This window comes from Eubalaena glacialis, chromosome 3 (assembly GCF_028564815.1).
Source record: "Eubalaena glacialis isolate mEubGla1 chromosome 3, mEubGla1.1.hap2.+ XY, whole genome shotgun sequence".
NCBI classification, from domain to species: domain Eukaryota; kingdom Metazoa; phylum Chordata; class Mammalia; order Artiodactyla; family Balaenidae; genus Eubalaena; species Eubalaena glacialis.
In genome coordinates, this window is record NC_083718.1 from 94,658,420 (window position 1) to 94,679,518 (window position 21,099).

Genomic DNA, 21,099 nt, shown 5'->3' on the forward strand with positions numbered 1-21,099 from the left:
GGACTTTGAATATTTGTTACTTGTAGGGATAAAAATCTATTTGAGGACTCACACCATGATGAGAATTAGCTCCACAAATAGAAAAAGCAACACTACATAAACCTGACAGTAAAAGAAGAAATGCAGGCCATGAACTGATTTTTTTCTTTTTTTTTAATATCTATATAAAAAATAACGAGCGATTTACAGGTCTCTTTCTCTAATCAGAACCTCAAGTGTATATATAAAGGTACTGTACAATATATAAACATTTACAACCAGTACATCCATATTTTGCTTAGCATTCCAAGGCCACATTGCTAAGTCAGTACAGAATCAGTACAGTGACAGGTTACTTAGAAAGGAAAGAGCCACATCAGACTGACAACAGATGACATCAAAGTTATGTCGCAGTTAACAATAAAAATTGGATTTTTATCACTAATTGTGGACTATAGGGAAAACAAATCATTTCTGTGATACTAAATTCTTAGCATTTATCAAGCCTTCTAATTCTTCTCTATTCAAGTAGTTACAATAGGTGGGTAAATATAGTTCTGGATGAAAAGGGGATTTCAGAAATCTCACTCTGGGAAGCATGTCTTATCTACAGGGGCTGATTTAGTTGTTAAAGAATTTCACAGTCAGACTCTGAGAGGGAAGGACCTGGACATGATGTGTTTCACACTAACAAGATGAACCCAGGGTGACAGAACAAGTGTGTTCAAATACTCCAGAAAATGGTTTTATTCTGAGAATGTTCCTTTATTTATAGATGCTACTGAATGCTGCTTCCGGGGGCTGAGAAACCCGGATCTATTTTATGGAGCTAAAAACTGTCTCCACCTTCCAACAAACATCTTTAATTAGACTTTAAAAAAGAAAGAATTCTGAAAATCTGTACAAGCTAAGCAGATGTTTACTCTCCCTTTCTTGTTTGTAAATAAGTTAATGTAGCTAGATATTAAAATTAAATAAGATCTAGCAAGGACTGTCCACCACATTTGTTCTCACGTGCTTGTGAGCCGGTCTCACACAGGTTCTGCTTCTCAACATTCGAACTTGTACAGCTGCTGCCAGATGAGTTGGTACCTCATCTGGCAATGGACCGTGAAACTGGTTTCATGATTAAGTCCCTCTTCAAATATGTATTATGTATTAATGACTAATGACTTAGTAGTTGGTTCAACCAAAATATCCAGAAATAGAAATTTGGTAGTTTTTCTTCAAATAGCAATAAGCAATATTTCCACATGCTTCTTTGTGGTTTCATAATAAAATAAATGAAATAAAAGGGTGATCTGAGATGCTATAACACATTAGGGTTGGCTAACACAGCAGGAGGTGAACTCTTAATCGACTGAAGTGCTTTCTCATTTGAACATTCATTTGTAAATAACATCTTTCTTTAACAGTTATTTGAAATACCTTATCTGGCCGAATTAAAATAAACAGCCATAAGAAAGTCAATATTTGACTACATTTTTTTTTTCTTTCCAGTAGTGATGTTTGGGAGTTTTATTTTTAAACGGGGACCATCAGTAAGCTGTTAGGAGAGGCAACTGCCATCTTTAATGATGAGTTAACAATCTCTTCTTCTGCAAGGGCTCAAATATTTCTCTCTGTAAACATGCAACATGCTATTGAGAATATCAACTTCCAAGCCAAGCCTAGTTTTTTCATTACTGTGGAAATATCTGAGTGAGAAGGATAAAATAGACATGATACAGTAGATAACTTGGCACAAAGATAAAGTGAGTTGTGACCACGTTGTGAATATCAACATGTCATTTGTTCAGACACTCACGAAGATGAGCTGGTCGGCCTGAGCCGGGCGTGTCCGGTGAGGGCGTGGGTGCGGCTCCTTCCTGAGCGCAAGGCGGGCAGCCAGCCAGGGGGACAGTGGGTTCTTAGCAATCCTGCAGGCCCTTCATGCAGCCTAGGTAACTTGATGCTCAAATTAAAATGTACTTATGTGTGTTTCAGAATTCCTGAAAAAATGATTTTGGGGGGGGAGGGGAACACTGCTTTTTAGTAGGAAAAGATTACAACTTGTTTTTCTTTGTTTTATACTAAAGGTCACAGTCGCTTCTCGGCCACACCAGTAGTGCCTGTGGCTCTACTTGCACTTGGCACCTTCCAAGGCCCTGGAGTTATTGGTGTTTTCTTAGCTGGAGAACCGCTTTCAGGTTTGAACCCTCCGCTCTCTTTGTTTTTGTCAGCTGCCTCTAGTTCTTTTCTTTTGTGATCTTCTATTTTGTTTAAAACCATTCTTTCTTCAGGTTCCTGCTTTGGCTTCTTTTCTGATATTTTGACATTTTCTCCTGTTTTATCTTTACTAGAACTTGTTTCCACTAAGGTTGCTTTCTTTCCTTTTTCATTTTCCAATATAGCTCTACTAGTAGTGTTATTTGTCTTTTTGGATGGAAGAGACTTTTCATCCATTCTCTTGCTTTTTTTCTCTGGAGACCTGGTTCTGTTTTTTCCAGGCTGACTCTGATTTGCATCTTTCCTGATAACACCTGATCGTTCTTTCCCATCTGACATCTGCTCAGCGTTGTTGCTAGCATGGCCCCCTACTCTTTGGTTCGCATTTGATTGGTCTTTGCTTCCTTCAGTTTTTTGCTGCTTCTTTGGGCTTGAAGACTGTTCTCTGCTTTTTCTGCAATGATCTTGTCCAGAAGCTGCCCTGGTGCTGATCTGACTACTTTTATTCTCTCCTTTCCTGGGGCTGAGTGATCGATCTCTGGGTCTTCTTTTGGGGTCATTTTTTAGAGGACTGGGAATCTTTTCTAAATGTTCCTCTGAATATCGACTGGCTGACTTTTTGGGACTAGCAGATCTGCCTCTTGGTGTGACACCATTTTCTACTTTCAAGAGATTTTTCTTATCACTGTGCCCATGACTGTTGGGTGGATCCCTTTTATTCACATTTTTATGGAGAAGAGACTGATGTTTTATATCAGACTGATTTTCATTTAAAGTGCTTTTCTTTTCAGGCACAATGTCCTTTAATTCTTCTGCCTTTTCACATATCTGAACTCTCATCAAAGATTCTTCAATTACTGGCACACGAGACTCTTCAAATATGGAAGCAGAATGTGAAGATGGGTGAAATGGTGACTGTTCATCATAAATCACATTGGAAGATGAAGGGTTATTAATATTCCAATCACCTAAAAAGTGATTTGAGTAGAACATTATTAAATTTTAGAATTATAAATAGGAACAATTAAGTTTTGAATTTTTTGATAGCCATTTGAATTTTACTGACTGCTTAAACAAACAGCCTGAGTATTTTATAAATAAAGTTCATGTATGTTTAGATCGCTCTCTATAAAGGCAGATGTATACAGACAGCTATACTTGTACCTGAAGGGTAGGTTGTTTTATATATACAAAATAATAGTATTCATTTTTCCAATTACTTTTCTATAATAGGTACGATAATATATGATGTGTAAATTCTTTATAAGTAGCAAAAGCCCAATACAAATCTTAAAAGAAATAAATAATAAAATTGGACCAAATTACCTGGTCCAAGCAGCTTACTAATTTAGCTATTATTGATGGATATAGCTTAAGGATTTGCCAAAATCACTAATAAAGGAGACCAAACTGTGGTAACCAGAATGGAGTTCATGGGCATTTGTAAAATAATTTTCTTGCTTTAAGCTGTCAAATTTAATGTCAAAAGGAAACTGAAAAGTGCAGAAGATAGAAGTAGATGTATTTAATAGCATCATTTTTAATTAAAAAGAAAAAAAAAGAAGGAAGTGATTTACAAGACATGCAAATTTACCAAATCTTTTTAAGGAAAGACCAAGAAAAGCCCTGAAAGCCTTAATGTTGCTCAGGTTTCACGTAGGAGCACAGACCGGAAGGAGCCAAACCTGAAGAAGGAAGAGAAAAAGCCTAGGACTGTGTAAAAAAACATCACAGCGCAGTTAGCAAAGATGTCACCGGGGACGTATGGTTTACAAGCAGATGGTGGAAGGTAATACAGTCAGAGAATTATAGGCTGGAAGGGGACTGTAGGAGGTCATGTCTATACTTATCCCTCAAAAGCTCTGTGGGGGGAAGGGAGGAAACTGGAACGGACAAGGACTAAGTGGTGTGGTACTTCTAGACTCGTGCGCTCAGTTGATAAACAGTGATTTTCAAATACTGTGATATTTCAAAAACATACAGTGAAACCAAGGAAGTTTAAGATCAGTACAGGACTATAGAAATGGTCCCAAGTGCAACTCCTTGTCTCCAGGTAGAGCTAAAGTAACTTGTTTTTGACAAATGACCAGAAAAGCCTGAAGTTCTTATGCTGCTCATTGAGAGAGAAACTCATCTTACTATAAGGAAAAAAATAACATTTGAAGAGATTTCAAATGCTTTTCATGACATTAAAATCGTTTGCCTCTAATGTTCTTGTTTTTTATAGGCACTTTTCTCTGCAAAAGCAACTATGTTTTCTGTTGAAACTAGCTTAACATATATATTCTAGTCTAACAAAAGTTCTGTATGAAGTCACTTATTTTGTAATATTATTAATTATTTATAGTAACTAACTTTAGATGGTTCTGGTGGTTTCCTCTGAATTAGCTGGTAAAATACCTGTCCCCATCCAAATAGATATTCCTTTTCCTTCTGCTGCCGCCTCCCTAACACATTCTCAGCTTTTCAGCTACAGGTGAGCTACTTAACTTACCATGGTCAGGTATCAAGCCAGTTCCTGGCCTCAAAAGAAGAAGAACTTTATTTCCACCGGCCTGAATGAGCTCAATTGCTCGAGTATGTGTGATGCCTTGTGTAGGTTCCCCATTGATTTCAACAATCTGGTCCCCAACCTAGACAGGGAACATTCACAGAAACAACATGAAAGTACACATCCTCCTTCAGTTCTGTTGTCATCCCTAGAGCCACCCAACTCTGCTGAATGACTCTCTTTGTGAAATATTTAACTTGTGCACAGGGCTATTACGCTAGAGTTGATGAGGAGTAGACAGGTGGTAGCAAAAGGAAGAGATGATGTCCAGTTTTATTTACGCTATAAAAGTTTATATGACTAGTAAGCAGGATCTGGGCATCTTGAAGTCTAGAATCAAATTCTAAGTTTTCAACCAAAGGTTAAGTGGTGGGAGAGGTGAAGGCTCTATGACCCACATGATACCACAGAGCTACCTCTGATTAATCCGCCTGTGAAGGGTACTTTCCGACTTGAGCTGAATGAATATCCTAAATCCTAGGCAGGTGGCTCCTCATCTTTGAAGCCTTTCCTGGCCTCCAGGGAGAACTGCCTACTCCTTCCTTTGTGTTGCCGCTATGCCCTGTACATATATGAGGCATTACCTAAATGAAATATTTACAGACTAAAACTCTAAGAAAATTCAGCTTGGAGAAATTCATACTAATATGAATACTTATTTGAAACCAATAGCTGGCTTACACTAAAGGACTCTAGTGTGTAGTGATTTCCCTAGAAAACAAACAAAAACTAGGGATCAGAATAAAATGCCTCAGTACCATTGCTATTTACTAGAAATGTTGTCTGTAGTTATTTGAAAAGAAAAAGGAAACGTGAATGAGTGAAGTATAACTTCTGCAAAGGACTTGGTTAAAGATAATGATGGTAATGATTTAAAAATATATCCAGATTTTAAACAACATTTCGAGGTGACAAACAACTAAAGGGTATTGGCTTCAAAACAGAAAAACTGAACAATGGACAATTACTGAAATTCCAAAAAGCAATTCAAATATTTGCAGAGCTTACTAAAACAATGCAGAAATAACAGAAGAGGACGCAGTAATTATGTAACAGAGGTGGGTAGGATTGCGCTGTATCCACAGCTGCAGCAGAGCACAGTGGCTTGCGAGCTGGGCTTTGGAGTCATAACGTCTGTGGTTCACTCCTGGCTCAACCTCGTCCTAGCAGAGTGGTCTCATTTTCCTCTCTGTTAAGTGGGGATAACATTAGTACCTACCTACCTCCTGGGGTTGTTGGGAGGAATTAATGAGCTAAAAACAGGATTATACACACCAAGCACAAATAAATGTTAATTTTCAAATTATCTATTTTCTGGTTTTCCAAAAAAAGATTTAAAGCATAGCAGGATGAGGGACTTCCCTGGTGGCACAGTGGTTAAGAATCTGCCTGCCAGTGAAGGGGACACGGGTTCGATCGCTGGTCCGGGATGATCCCACGTGCCGCGGAGCAACTAAGCCTGTGCGCCACAACTACTGAGCCTGCGCTCTAGAGCCTGCGAGCCACAATTACTGAAGCCCGTGCTCCGCAACAAGAGAAGCCACCGCAATGAGAAACCTGCGCACCGCAACGAAGAGTAGCCCCCACTCGCCACAACTAGTGAAAGCCCACGTGCAGCAACAAAGACCCAAGCAGCCAAAATAAAAAAAACAGTGTAGCAGGATGAAGATTTAACTATAGACTGCACCCCGTTCTATACAATGCAAAAAATTTTCAAGTAAACTAAGAAAATAGAACAAGTTTTATTGCATGTTTATGGAAAAAAAAAAGAGTGAAGAAATGGAGGATATCACAAAATAGATGGATTTAACACATAAAGTGGGGAAAAAAATCTAAAAAAAACTCCAAAATAAGATGATAATAAACATAATAGGATGGAGAAAAAGTAATAAACATAATTCATTAAAAAACCCTTATATCCAGAATAGGTATGTAAGTGAAACAAAAGTTGGTACCCAGATTTCCTTTAATAAGTGATTATAGAAAAATCATTTTCATGAGGAAACACAGATGACAAATTAGCACCAGATATAAAACCCTCTGATAATTAGAGAAGTGAAAATTAAAATAGATACTACTTGTAGCATGCTTTGGGTACATCTTATAAAAACGTGATTGAGGTTATAATTCATTTCAGTTATATTCTTTGGCTTAAATTCTCTGTCCAAACCTGCATATTTCTTATTCTTTCAGCACAACAAATAAACTGCAAAAAACTTGTAATTGAACAGATCTGCCACCAGGTGTCATCTTTGTTTAAATTAAAAACTAAATTAGAGTGAAGGAGAGGAAAGCCATGGCTTTAAGATTTATGGTAGAGAGGCCCTCAAAAGGGGAAAAAGTTCTAAACTGGACTACACAAAGCTTAAGATAAAAAAATCACACCTTTGAGAGGGAAATGTAAACATTCTTTTAAAAGTTTGTTACTTTAAAAAATTTAAGTGTGATAAAAATACAAAAAATGGGGAATATATCTTTTGATAAGAATAAAGATTCAAGGTCAGGTGTTTGTATTATTGAAAAATAGAATTGTGGGGGACAGAGGAGAGGAGAGAGGAGAGAAGAAAGAAATGAAAGGGGAAGGAAAAAATGAGAACAGGAGAACCAAAAGGGGGAAAGTGGGAAGAAGGATAGAGAAAAATTGTGTTCATTTAAAAAAAAGTCACTTTTTTAAGGCAGTCTTGCAGTTTTTAAAACAACATCCACTAAAATGTATTAAAATGACTAAACTATTTCTAACACATTGCTTACATTATCTCACAACCTGTTAAGACCCTTTATGCCTCCCAACGGAATTGAGTCCAAACGACATAATCATGGCCTGATGTGAAAGCACACAGACCAGGCTGAGAGACAACGGACCTGGGTCCCTCTGTGGCTGTGACTTAGTCTCCCTGAGCCTCAGTTTTAATCTGCAAGTGGGGATAATGCCACCTACCTCACAGAGTTTTTGTGAGACTAAAACTAATACAAGTGAAAACATGTGGTCTGGAAGACAGCAGACTCTTAATAGTTTCTAAATCTGATTCTGTTCTTTGTCAAATATTTCAGTCTGACACTATTCCCTAATATGGACTTTTTCCATTCAGCTGATCTCTCATTCCCTTAGCCCAGAACCTTTTTCCTTCTTCTCTAAATCTTAACAGGATTTAAGGACCAGCTGAAGATTCACTAAATGTACAGATCCTCTCAGCACCTTTCCATCTATATTAAAAGTTAACATTTTCTTGTTTAGTGAATTATACTATTACACTGTTTGCTTATTCCTTCATATAGCCCAAGTCCTGTCTACCCAGTAATAAGTTCTGGGAGTTAATCTTAAATATTAAAAAAAAAAAAATAATTCTCTCATTATCTAGAAATATTAACCATGCATTCTATTCTTTCAACAAATATCTATGGAGCATCTACTATCAATATTCAAGGCACTACCTCAGGTGCTGAAGATACTGGAATAATAGGTACAAGGACACAAAGTACAGTGTCAGCTTAACAGAAAAGACACGGGAGAAGAGGAGAGAGGCAAGAGGGGAAGGCAGGATGGATGCTCAGGTGGCTCCATGCACAAGTGTCAGCTGGAGATAAATGCTCATCTTTTGGGACAGCGGCCACCTGAGTAAGTTGTCATTTACAGCGAAGCTCCCATGATCCCTACACCAAGTCAAGATTTTGATAATTTAGTAGCCAGAAAAATAATTCTCTGAAAAGCTGATTTATTAGAGTTTAGAACAAACCTGGGCATAGCAGTAATAGCTTATTTGCTTTTGCTTTCAAATTTCAGAGTTTCTTTTTTATATTAAAGCTGATTTAATCACATAATTCTAAAGTTTCTGCTCATTATTAAGAATAACATGTTTTAGAAATAGAATCCTTTAAGGCCTCTTTGTTTGCCTTTTATTTGGTGCGATTAGTGTATCTGAGGGTTATATTTGAAACCAACATTTCAATTATATCCTAGCTTTTGGTTTAACTGGAGTTTTGTGATACAATATACAATGGGAGATTTTTTTTAAACTCCAGATTTAAATGACTTAGAGTTTTTTTTCAAAAAGGCGGGGGGCGGGGGTGGAGGAGAAACAGGACCAAGAAAACCAGAAAGAAGTATGCCATCCCCACAAACAGTGCCTCAAACTGCTCTTACTAAAACTTTAAGAAGTTTACTTGGGCCATGTATTTTACGTGTATTATAGCTCTGCGTTTTGTGCAGGCTCAGAGTAGTTACCCAACTATGCACAGCTACAAGGTGGCAGAACCAGAGTTCGATCCTTGTCCTGTCTGATTTCCAAACCCATGTTCTCCTCCCCACTTTATTAAACTGTCCCTACAAGAAAGTGAAGCGCGGCGAGAGCAGACAGCTCAGCTTCAGCACACTAATGGACTTCGGCCATCAGCCCCTCTCCTCGCCATCAACACCCTCCAGCTCTGCTTCTGCTCTGCGTTCTCACCCTCCCCATTTTCTCTACTTTCTAGGGTCCACTAATGACAGGCCTTATCCAGAGTCCTGCCCCTGGCCCACAACTCTCTAAATCTTCTCCTTTAGTGAACTCATCCCCAGCAAAGGCATCAGTTATCACTTCTGTCTGGGTAATGTCACAACCTGGGACTCTACCTCTTGTCCTAACTGCCTGCTAAATATTTACACCTGCTCAACCAGCTGGTCCTTCAACATGACTACAACTTAGTACATCATCAGTCTTTGCCAAATCCTTTCTCCTACTGGCCTCCCTCACGTTTTTTTCATAGTACTGTACAAAAGTCTGGTCCTTTAGAGAAAGGATGGTATCTTGTTTTGGGGTCACTCTTTCTCCCAGCTCATTCAGTATCATGTATAAATCCTTGGGTAAAGCAAACACTCAGTAAATGTTTATGAAATGAGTAATGGGAGTGGAGTAGTGATGTACATAATTCAAAACTGCAAAATCACCCAGAAGACGTTTCTAATCATTGTTAGAATATACCATCTAATAATTTGCCAGGGTCATTTGCCTTTCCAATTAGTTTACTTAGTTAAATGTAAAAGAGAAAAAAAAAAAAGGAGAAGAAGAAAAAGAAAAATTTCTCTTTCCCTGATGCCTATTGGTAGCAGAGGGAGGAAGTCCAAAGTTCTCTTGAACAGTAAGGGGAAGGCTGTCCGGATTTTATAATTTTTAGCATATAAAATTTTTAGCATATAATTGAATACCAGTAAATTAACTATTTTTAAAAAAATTGAGGCCAGCAAATGTCTTCTATATAAGAATCCTCTAAGTAACATCTAGAGAAGGAAGGAAAATATCTCTTGCAGATCCATAAACCATCTGGCCTCAATGCCATGTACAAAGTTATAGTGTTTCAGAGCTGAGAACACCTAGGCAGGAACATTGCTGATGTGATTCCTAGTCCTGCAAATGATAATAAAGGTTGGCAGAGTCATGCTTTTCAACCTCTGGCTCCCTCTAGAAGTAGCTAAGAGGGGAAAAAAAATCCTGGGATTATTGTTTCTTGGAAGAAGTCGATGATTCTGTTTCATCCTGGCTTTCCCAAGACTTTTAATAAGATGAAAGTATATTTTATTTATTAATCCATTTGCCCTTGAACGTTGACTACGTAAGTAAAATTGATTTTTTCTTACTGACCAAAGTCAAGCCAGCGCAAGCAGCCTAACTGCAATACAGTATAGCACCCTGCAAAGAGGAAATGAAATCATGACAAGCATCTGCCTTTCAGGTTTTAGTGACGGAAAATCTTGCTTCATAGATTCATGAGGTTTCTGCATTCCCTTTAATCAACTATTTTCAGAAGTTTCCAGTCCGGAGCCAGAACCAAAGGTTGCAGACAGAAACCAACTCACGTGAATTCTGCCGTCTTTGATGGCAGGACCATCCTCAGCGAGACGCAGGATGAACAGCCCCATGTTGTATTCCTTCCCACCCCTGAGGCTGAATCCAAAGCCCCGGGGGCCTCGCTCCAGCTCCACTGGGTAACAACCAAGGCTCTAGAGAGAGAGAAGTGTAAGAAAAACAAGTTTACATGGACTGCTTTATTTAAAGTTTGAAGAAAGACTCCTTTTATGGCCGGAAGAAATGATTTATACTCTCAATACACACTTAAAAAAAAAAATTGAAGTACAGTTAATTTACAATGTTGTGTTAGTTTCAAGTGCACAACAAAGTGATTCAGTTACACATGTGTATATATCTATTCTTTTTCAGATTCTTTTCCATTATAGTTTATTACAAGATATTGAGTATAGTTCTGTGCTCTACAGTAGGTCCCTGTTGTTTACCTATTTTATATATAGTAGGGTGTATATGTTATCTAAAACTCCGAATTTATCCCCCGTCCCCGCCCCCCCATCCCCTTTCGTAACCTTAGTGTCTTCTATATCTCTGGGTCTATTTTTGTTTTGTAAATAAGTTCATTTGTATCATTTTTTTTGGATTCCACATATAAGTGCTATCCCATGATATCAATATGCATTTCTATATCATAAGGAAGGAATGTACGTTTTGGTTGAAGGGCTACTTAATTTCTATAAATGCAGCCTAAATTAATTTGAAGATTACATGTCTTCTCTACTAGTTGGTCAATATGCAACAGAACAATCAGAGAACAGAATTTTGAACAGTGCTTCCTTTAAGCAGATTTTGACTAATTTTCCTGAAAAAAGAAAAAAAAATCCCACCCCAAATCCTTCTTTAACTAAAACACTGCTATTTCTAGGTACTCAACTAAGGGTTAAAATTTCTCCAATAGAGGATAAACTTCTTTTTCACTCTTTACGTCGTCTCGTGGACACTAAGAGAATGCCAAACACAGAGTAGGTCCTTAAGAATGATCAATTTTGGGAACAAATTTATCTGAACTGATTTGCAATTAAAATTCATCAGTGTCAGTGATTCAGCAACTGAAGAGAACAGTCTGCATGGGGGGGGGGGGAATCTCTGTTACCTGATTGTGCCGACTGCCTATGACTGAAATCATTGCAGTGGCCGGCTGTGCAAGGTGCTTGTGGTCAGACCACGAGTGTCTGTAAGAAATGGAGACGTCTTTTCCAATTTCACCTTCTGTGACACTTCTACAGGAAAGAGAAATCAAGTCACTCTCTGAACTGAGAATATGAAAAACAGCCTAAAAGTAAAAGCAGATCAATTTCTTTTCCTTTAAAAGCTTAATTTTGCCATTCTCCCTCTGACAAACTGCTATTAAGACAGGCTGTATCTAGAAGCAGAGAGATGCCAGGCAAAAACTAGCCATTAACTCCAGTCTGTCAACACCCCCAGGCTGTTTTTTTGTTTTGTTTTTGTTTTTTTGTTCTAAGGGTGTCTCAGCACAGTTTACATCAAGGAAAACTGCGCTCAAGTCACTGAACCGGAGGGCAGATAAGCTGACCTTGTTACAGTGAAAAATGGCTCTCCTGCAGTACCAATGCCTATGAAAATGCTGAATTTTTGGAAATTTCGTTTTTGTTTCATGACTAATATTTTCAACGAAAGAGGAAAGAAATATGCACAGATACTGCTCGGGTAGTCTGAGAAGATGGTAATCGATGTGGGTCTGGGGCTTCCCTACCAAAACCGTGGGGACCTAGAGCAGCAGAATAGGTGCTACTGTCACTTCTTTCTAATCCCCACCTGTCAGCATGATTGGATGGTTACGCTGCACCCTGCGCTGGGGCTGGGAAGAGGGGGAGGAAGGGACAGAGGGCCTGGAGGCAGTAGAAGTCTCATCTTGACCTAACCGGCTGGCTTCTGCACAATTGTGTGGAGATGAGTGGGGGTGGGTGGGTGATGAAAAGTGGGGAGATGAGCAGAGAAAAAAACCAAAACCTGAGGAGAGCAGCCCCACCTGTCCCCAGGTATGTGGTTGGCCTGTGACTGTCCCACGGGCCTGTGCTGCAGGGCTGGGCTTTGCCTGGCGGAGTTTGTTCCTGATGGTGGACCAAGATGCTCTGTTCAAAGGCGAAAACAAGAGAAATAAGAATTTGTACATAAAGATGTGAAAGTGAGACAATAACAAGTGGTTGTCACTTTCCCGACGGTAGTGACTTTACACAAGTAGCACTGCTGTCAGCTGCCTGCGACTGGAACTAACGTCTTTTTCCCTGTGGCTTCTGATTGATGTTTATGTTTGAAGAGAACAGGAATCATTCTTACTGCACACGCTTTCCCTCTTTCACCTGTTTTGGTCGTCCACACAACATGAAAATCAGAAATGAACACATTCCATACTATTATCTAGAGGACTGAGCTCTGGGAACTACCTTGTAACATATTTATGGGTTTCCAGAGTGTACTGCTCATAACTGGTAAACCACTCTAGATGACAAAGACAGGTCTCAGGAATGCTGGAACACAGAGGCCAGTCTGGAAATTACACACGTATCTTTAACCTGCATCTTTAATGTAGCAGTAGTTATTTCACCTGACTCTAGTATCAAAGAGAAACTTACAAAATCATCCTGAGTGTTGACAAATGTTTATAAAGATTTTACTGATTCTATTTTCTAAGAGCACAGATGTAAGTGAGAAAAGGAACATTTGTTTCAGTATCATCCTCAACAGATCCAGAACTCCTGTTGTTCCTTGAAGGCGGATTTCATAACTAAGCAAAGTAACTGCTTGCATCTAGAACTAGATGCCAATTCATGGGAGATGACAGTTAAAAGACACTCTGGAGGTTGTCAGACTCATATTTATTTTTAAAGCTTAAACTTTTGGACTTCCCTTGTGGTGCAGTGGTTAAGAATCCGCCTGCCAATGTAAGGGACACGGGTTCGAGCTCTGGTCTGGGAAGATCCCACATGCCACGGAACAACTAAGACCGTGTGCCACAGCTACTGAGCCTACGCTCTACAACCCGCGAGCCACAACTACTGAGCCCACATGCCACAACTACTGAAGCCCGCATGCCTAGAGCCCGTGCTCCGCAACGAGAAGCCACCGCAATGAGAAGCCCGCGTGCCGCAACTAGAGAAAGCCTGCACGCAGCAACGAAGACCCAACACAGCCAAAAAAAAAAAAAAGCTGAAACTTTCTAATGTTTTATCCTGCCCAAATTTTAAAACATAGGATATTTTAAAATATCAAAGACAGCATAGATTAATGATTATGATCATGAACTTTGGAGCAAGACTGATGGGGTTTCAGCCAGATCCCATCATTTACTAGCTATGTGTTCTTGAACAAATTACTTTAATTCTCTGTGCTTCTAATCATCTCATCAATGAAAAGGGAATTACAGCTACCTTGTGGGGTTACTGTATAGATAAACATGCTTAGAACAGTGGCTGGCATATCATATTCACTATATAAATGTTTCTATTAAAATGATCATTATGGTTATCATATCATCAAAATGATTGGGGTTATATTTCTTATTTGGGCTATATTTCTCTTAAGGTCTGAAATATTTACCTAACTTAGCAAAAATGTTCCATGTAAGAGGCCATTTTTAGGTTAGAACATGTAGAAACTGATAAAATCTGAATCTCAGAATATAATGAAAACAGAGAAAGACTGATGTGAAAAACAAGGAATATGAATGTTTAGGAAGCCATTTCTATTGAGAAAGCTGGGACTTCAGGGTCACTAAATACATCACTATTTTATGGCTTGGATTAAGTTGTTTCTCTTCAAAGTTCTTGGGACTAAAAACATAGATAAATAATTTATTCTTATTTAAGAACTTCTTGTAACTGAAAGTAACTGAGAGTACTCTGAAAACACAGGCCAGGGTATAAACAGTGGCAGGATGAGACTAATGATATCTGGCTAAGCTGTGGCAGCCCCTGGGGATTTCTGATGCTCTGACTCTGCCTGCTGGGCTTGTGTGTCTACATGGATTTCAACATGTACCAGATGTAGAGATGGAGGCCCAAACTTTGCAGAACTTATCCAGAGGGTTGTCTTTCCTCTTTAAAATCAAATGATCCAAGAAGGGAGAGTGGTGCATGAACTTTTTTAAATTTTTATTTTTGGTGAGGGGTGACCTGGAAATTTGTTTGTTGCACTTTTATTTACTATTGTGAATTTAATTTTCCTAATTACCTTAACAAATTACTTCTGTTGGCCTCCTTGCCGACCTCCTTGCCACCAATCTCATCTTTATTCCACCTCCCAGGTTCCAGTCCTGGCACATACATTGAAACATGCCACGGCCTCGCTTAGAAACCTACGGCAACTTTCTATTGCTCGGAACGTACTATCCAAACTGTCACCTGGCACTCCTGGCTTCCCACTTCATCTCCTGTTCAAAATGTCATGTCCTCTGTGAAATCTTACCTGCTCCTTAAGCACACTGTTTTCATAGCATTTACCACATTGTGTCAGGGCTGGGTGAATACCTGTCTCCCCTGCTAGACTGTGAACTCCTTGACTGCAGGAATCGCACTTCATTCATATTCTTGTGCCCATTAGAAATTCCACACTTCATTCATATTCCTGTGCCCATGAGAAATCCCAGAAGTCCTTCCACCTTTGCTCACTGGGTATGTCAACTTCTAGTTACCTGCCTCTAAATGTGAGTGCCCATTATAGAGTTGAATCCTCTTCTGTCATTATAAATTCATGGCTACTATTGAGGGAATGGAAACTGCTGGGAAAAATTACATCTATCAACAAGATGACTGGGAGATACTTGTACCTTTGTATTAGTCCAATTTAGATACATTTTTTGGCTTCACTAGCTTGGCTAGAGCAATGGGTGTATAACTTCACAGCAGGACAGTATAAATAAGCTGATCAATTTCAAGTTTTCCTCTATCTTCCCCTAAGGACGAGAGATGTCGCAGCTAGGCAAAAAGCACCACAAATTGGTGCTTACTCTTTCAGTTACATGTTTTTTCATTTTCCTCTTCAAGGTTAAATAAACTTTCTATCATGGTATTCTTTTCATTTTCAGTCCTTCAACCCATGCTACATAACTTCTCCAATTCACTTCTGTGTTAAAAGATGTTCTGCTTTTCAAAGTTAAATATTTATTCCATTATGTCAAACAGGCCTATGTTCTCTCTGAATTTTATCTGAAGATTCTTGTAAAGCAATGGGTTAAGTATATCTTTCCCTCAATGAGAATTGAACTTTTGCTGGAGTTTCTGTATGTAACTACTTAAGAGAAAGTGTATTATCAGAGGATAAACACAAAATCCCACAGTTAAACTTTAGCAACAAACATTATAATATATTGGGAATCATCTTTACCAAGAATAAATAAGAATCTCATGAAAGAACTTTCTAAAATTCTATTGAAAAGATGACCTGAATAATTGAAGAGATAGCCATACTCTTAGGTGGGGTGACTTAATATTTAAAGGTATAAATTTTCCCAAAGTTAATATATTTTCAATATATCCCAATAAAAATTGCAGCTGGATTTTTTAGAGTAGCTTAATAATTGGCTCTAAAATTTTACATGGAAAAATTTCATGAATACCTAGTTGATTTGGTGGGGGCTTGGAGAAAGATGTGACTTAACAGACAGATACTAGAATATACCACAAAGTTACAGACTAAAAACAAAATGTGTGTGTGTGTGTATGTGTGTGTGTGAATATATATACACACACACTCTTAAAAATTATATTTATATATATTAAAATTATATGTATATATACAATAGGTACATATGGATAATAATAGATAAACTAGCAGAATAGAATAAAGAGCTTGGAGATTCTTTTTTTTTTCTTTTTTTTAACATCTTTATTGGAGTATAATTGCTTTACAATGGTGTGTTAGTTTCTGCTGTATAACAAAGTGAATCAGCTATAAGTATACATATATCCCCATATCCCCTCCTTCTTGCGTCTCCCTCCCACCCTCCCTATCCCATCCCTCTAGGTGGTCACAAAGCACCGAGCTCATCTCCCTGTGCTATGTGGCTGCTTCCCACTAGCTAGCTATTTTACATTTGGTAGTGTATATATGTCTGTGCCACTCTCTCACTTCGTCCCAGCTTACCCTTCCCCCTCCCCGTGTCCTCAAACCAATTCTCTACGTCTGTGTCTTTATTCCAGTCCTGCCCTTAGGTTCTTCAGAACCTTTTTTATTTTTTTTAGATTCCATATATATGTGTTAGCATATGGTATTTGTTTTTCTCTTTCTGACTTACTTCACTCTGTATGACAGACCCTAGGTCCATCCACCTCACTACAAATAACTCAATTTTTTTTCTTTTTATGGCTGAGTAATATTCCATTGTATATATGTGCCACATCTTCTTTATCCATTCATCTGTTGATGGACATTTAGGTTGCTTCCATGTCCTGGCTATTGTAAACAGTGCTGCAATGAACATTGTGGTACGGAGATTCATGTTTAAAGGGGAGGTTAATATACAGAAGAGATGGCTCCACAAATCAATGAGGAAAAGAAGTACTATCTAATAGATGGTACTAGAAAAACTGGCTCACTGTAAGAATAAAAAATAAAACTGGATCCCTCCTAAAACTATATATAAAGGTAGGCTCCAGATGGATTAAAGACCTAAATGCAAAATGCAAAATTAGAAATCTAATAGACGATAATATAAGAGAAAATTTCTGTGATATGGGGTAGGGAAGGATAACTTATCTTAAATAAAACTTCAAAAGCACAAGCCATAAGGTACTGAATAAAAATTGACTAATTTGGTGACATCTAAATTAAGACTCTGTATAACGAAGGGCACCATAGTCAAAGTTAACATACAGATGACAGGAAAAGGTATTTATGCTTTCTAAAACTAAATTGGACTAATGCCTATAATTCGCAAGGAATCTCTAAATATCAACAAGAAAAAGACAGCAATCCCACAAGAAAAATGAGTAAAGGATATGAAGAGGCAATTTACAAGAAGAAAAAAAACCCCAAAACAAGCATCCAAATAGATGCTCAAATTCATGGGTAATCAGAGAAATGCAAATTATATACCACTGAAGTAACACTTTCCTTGCTGTACACTAGCCAACTTGAAAGCTGGATAATGCTGAGTATTGGCGGGGATGTGAAGATAAAGAATCCTTAGTGTTCTGTTGGTGGGAGTGTAGATGGCTGCAGCTATTACAGAGGACAATCTGATAGTACTTGGTCAAAGTAAGCAACTTCTTTGATCAAGCAATTTCACTCCAATAAATTCTCACACTGTTTTATAAGGTACATATATGAAGGTATAGAGGATAGTTTGTGATAATGTGGAGTTGGAGATGGTGTGGCTGTCTATGGGGGAGGAGACAGGTAATACGCGGTAAATACACAGCATGGAAAATGGTCAAGTAGTTAAAAGCAATCGATTGTGTTCACCCAGCAACTCAGATAAATCTTGAAGGCACTTGATGCTATGATACCAAAAGCACAAGCAACCAAAGAAAAGATAGATAAATTAGACAACATCAACATTAAACTTTTGTGCATCAGAGGACAATATCAAAAAAGTGAAAAGACAACCCGCAAAATGGGAGAAAAGACTTGCAAACCATATATCAGATAAGGATCTAAAATCAGAATATAAAGAAGCCTTATAATTCAACAATAACAAAGACAACCCAGTTAAAAGTGAGTAAGGGATTTGAATAGACATTTCTCCAAAGAAGATATGCAAGTGACCAACAGCACATGAAAAGATGCTCAACATCATTAGTCACCAGGGAAATACAAATCAAAACCATGATGAGATACTATTGTATTTCACACTCACTAGAATGGCTTAAAACACACACACACATACACACATACACACACACACAAAGGAAAATAAATGGTGACGATGTGGAGAAACTGGAAGCCTCATACATTACTGGTGGGAATATATAACAATGCAGCTGCTGTGGAAAACAGTTTGACAGTTCCTCAAAAAGTTAAACATGACATCATATGACTCAACAACTCCACACCTAGGTATACACCCAAGAAAAATGAAAACATACATCTGTACAAAAACTGTATGCCAATGTTCATAGCAGCATTATTCATAATAGAAAAAAAATAGAAACAACCCAAGTGTCTATCAAATAATGATTAAATCAGCAAAATGTATATACACATAATGGGATATTATTCATTAGTCATAAAAAGGACATGCTACAACACAGATGAAACATGAAAACATTTTGCTAAGTGAAAGAAGCCAGACACAAAAGGTCAGATATAATTCCATTTACATGAAATACCTAGCAAATCCATAGAGAAAGAAAGTAGAGTAGTGGTTTCTTAATAGGGGTGATAAAATGTTCTGGAATTGGTGGTGATGGTTGCACAACCTTATGAATATACTAAAAACCACTGACTTGTAAACTTTAAAACAATGAAATTTATAGTACATGAGTTATGTCTCAATTAAAAAGAAAAAAGAAGATACAACAACTAAATGCCATGTAAGATCTTGGATTAGATTCTGTAACAATAAAGTGACGTTAAAAAAAAAAGAAAGCATATGGTTGTGAGAAAAAAAAACCAGCATAAAATCTATAACACAATACCAGTTATACAACTCAAAAATTAAAGGCAGACACACACAAAAACATGTATTTTAAAAGACATAAATAAAAGGAGGCACATAAAATACACTGGCATAACTGCCAGTGGGAGTAGTGAGAGAAATGAGAGTGGAAAACGGAGACAAGTGAGAATAAACAGATAAATCAATGGAAAACAAAACAAAACGAAAATGATGACAACACTACCAGAACCATTCTAACATAGCCCCTGGTAGCCTTTGGGAACTTGTGTCCACTCTTAAAAATGAAATGAACAAGACCTGACACAACATTAGCAATCAATTTAAAAAAATCATACCATTTAAAGATTTCTTTACAATAAGCAAGAACAAGCAGGCTGAGTCAGTTGATGCTCTAGACTTGAGAAGGAGCCGCCCTGGTGAAGAGGTGGCAGTGCCGTGGGAATGCCACACAGCAGGGGGAGTCCCGAGTCCTGAATGTGTCTGAGAGTTTTATACCACACACGACACTTGACTTGGGAACTTGGCAAAATAAGAACAGATACTGAATCATATCTAGCAAAAGGGGGAAAAGAAGGTGAAGGAAACAAGTTTTCTTTTTCCAGGTAACTGTCTTTTATTGATTTACAGTGAATGGCTTATGGAGAGGCGGGGAGCAGTATCACATGGGATGGAATGCAGCTCTGAGGTATCGATCTGAATGTGTGATTTCTGAAAACAGCTGTAGAGCTGTAAGTATTCATTTGACTCTTTAGTGCAATTGACAGACTTCAGAGAAGCTTGGACGTCTTACGAACTCCATGAATGGGACAGAAGGGACACTTTCTATTTTACCTGAGAAAAGTAAGAGATTCTGAATGTTCCCACAGTTTAATAAAACTTAGAGTATAGTAAAAATAAGGTGTAATCATTGAAATGTGATTTTACATGTCAAATGTGATTGTATTTTAAGAGGCTGCACCTACATATGAAATAACACTTTAAAGCATGGATCTGCTAGGGAGTTTCCCGCCACCCTTCCACTTTTCGTAAACACTGATTGGCATTATATAAGAAATCTTAAGATTGTACAGAAGACAAGTCCAGAAGTATTTGGGCCAGAATGTCAAAGTTAATTTTTTTTTTTTTTGCCGCGCCACGCAGCTTGTGGGATCTTATTTCCCAGACCAGGGATTGAACCCCAGCTCTCGGCAGTGAAAGCTCGGAGTTCTAACCACTGGACTGCCAGGGAATCCCAAAGTTAATTTTTAAACGGAAGAAAAACAACTGAGTAATTCTGGACAACCTCTCGAAAACATCATCAACAATAAAGGGTAATTTTGAAAAAAACATTATACTAATATCATTCAGCAGTAGAAAGACCACTTCTTTCTCTGTCTCAAGACTACTCAAAGTGTGGTCTGTTAGTCAGTCAGCAATAAGATGCATACTGATACTGAGAGTAAAAAGTTTTTAATTTTATAATGATTTGACAGAATAATTTTCATTTTTCATTTAATTTTTATTGAATTTTACAAAAATGCTGGTCTGTGATGAACTGGGAAAAAAACCACTGATGCTTCTATATATGGTTTGAGAAACACTGATGTATACTACTGCTAGTTCCACTACTTCTAGCAGCTTCTATCATTACTGCATGCCAAGCATGGTGATATAAGTGCACTACACACATCATTCTCAGAACAACCCTGAAATGTCACAACCCTGTGGCACGGAGGCCTGCTTTTCTCTGTGGGTCACAGAACAAATTTAAGGCTAAAAAGCATGCCAAAGAGATCATGGTAAAGAAACTGAGATAAAGAAATCTTACCAAAATCATATTAAGTAACAATAAGCCTTCATTCAAAAAATTTGATTGAGCACTTACTATGTGGTTAACGTTGTTTTAGGCCCTCGGGATTTAGCACCAAACATGACAAAATCTCTAACTTCATGAATCTTATGACTTT

General features: G+C 38.0%; 1 protein-coding gene across 2 annotated transcripts in view; it reads right to left on the bottom strand.

The window, feature by feature from the left end:
- Positions 1-323: 323 nt before the first annotated feature.
- The window catches only part of MAGI3 (membrane associated guanylate kinase, WW and PDZ domain containing 3), a 274,622-nt gene continuing 253,846 nt past the window's right edge, over positions 324-21,099 (bottom strand). For both annotated transcript variants that reach the window (XM_061183666.1, XM_061183665.1), the window contains exons 17-21: positions 12,566-12,668; positions 11,669-11,795; positions 10,569-10,712; positions 4,682-4,820; positions 324-3,155 (exon numbers count right to left, since the gene is read on the bottom strand). In XM_061183666.1, the coding sequence (XP_061039649.1) occupies positions 2,059-3,155; positions 4,682-4,820; positions 10,569-10,712; positions 11,669-11,795; positions 12,566-12,668 (1,610 nt within the window). In that variant the 3' untranslated portion in view covers positions 324-2,058. The remainder of the gene's footprint in view (positions 3,156-4,681; positions 4,821-10,568; positions 10,713-11,668; positions 11,796-12,565; positions 12,669-21,099) is intronic.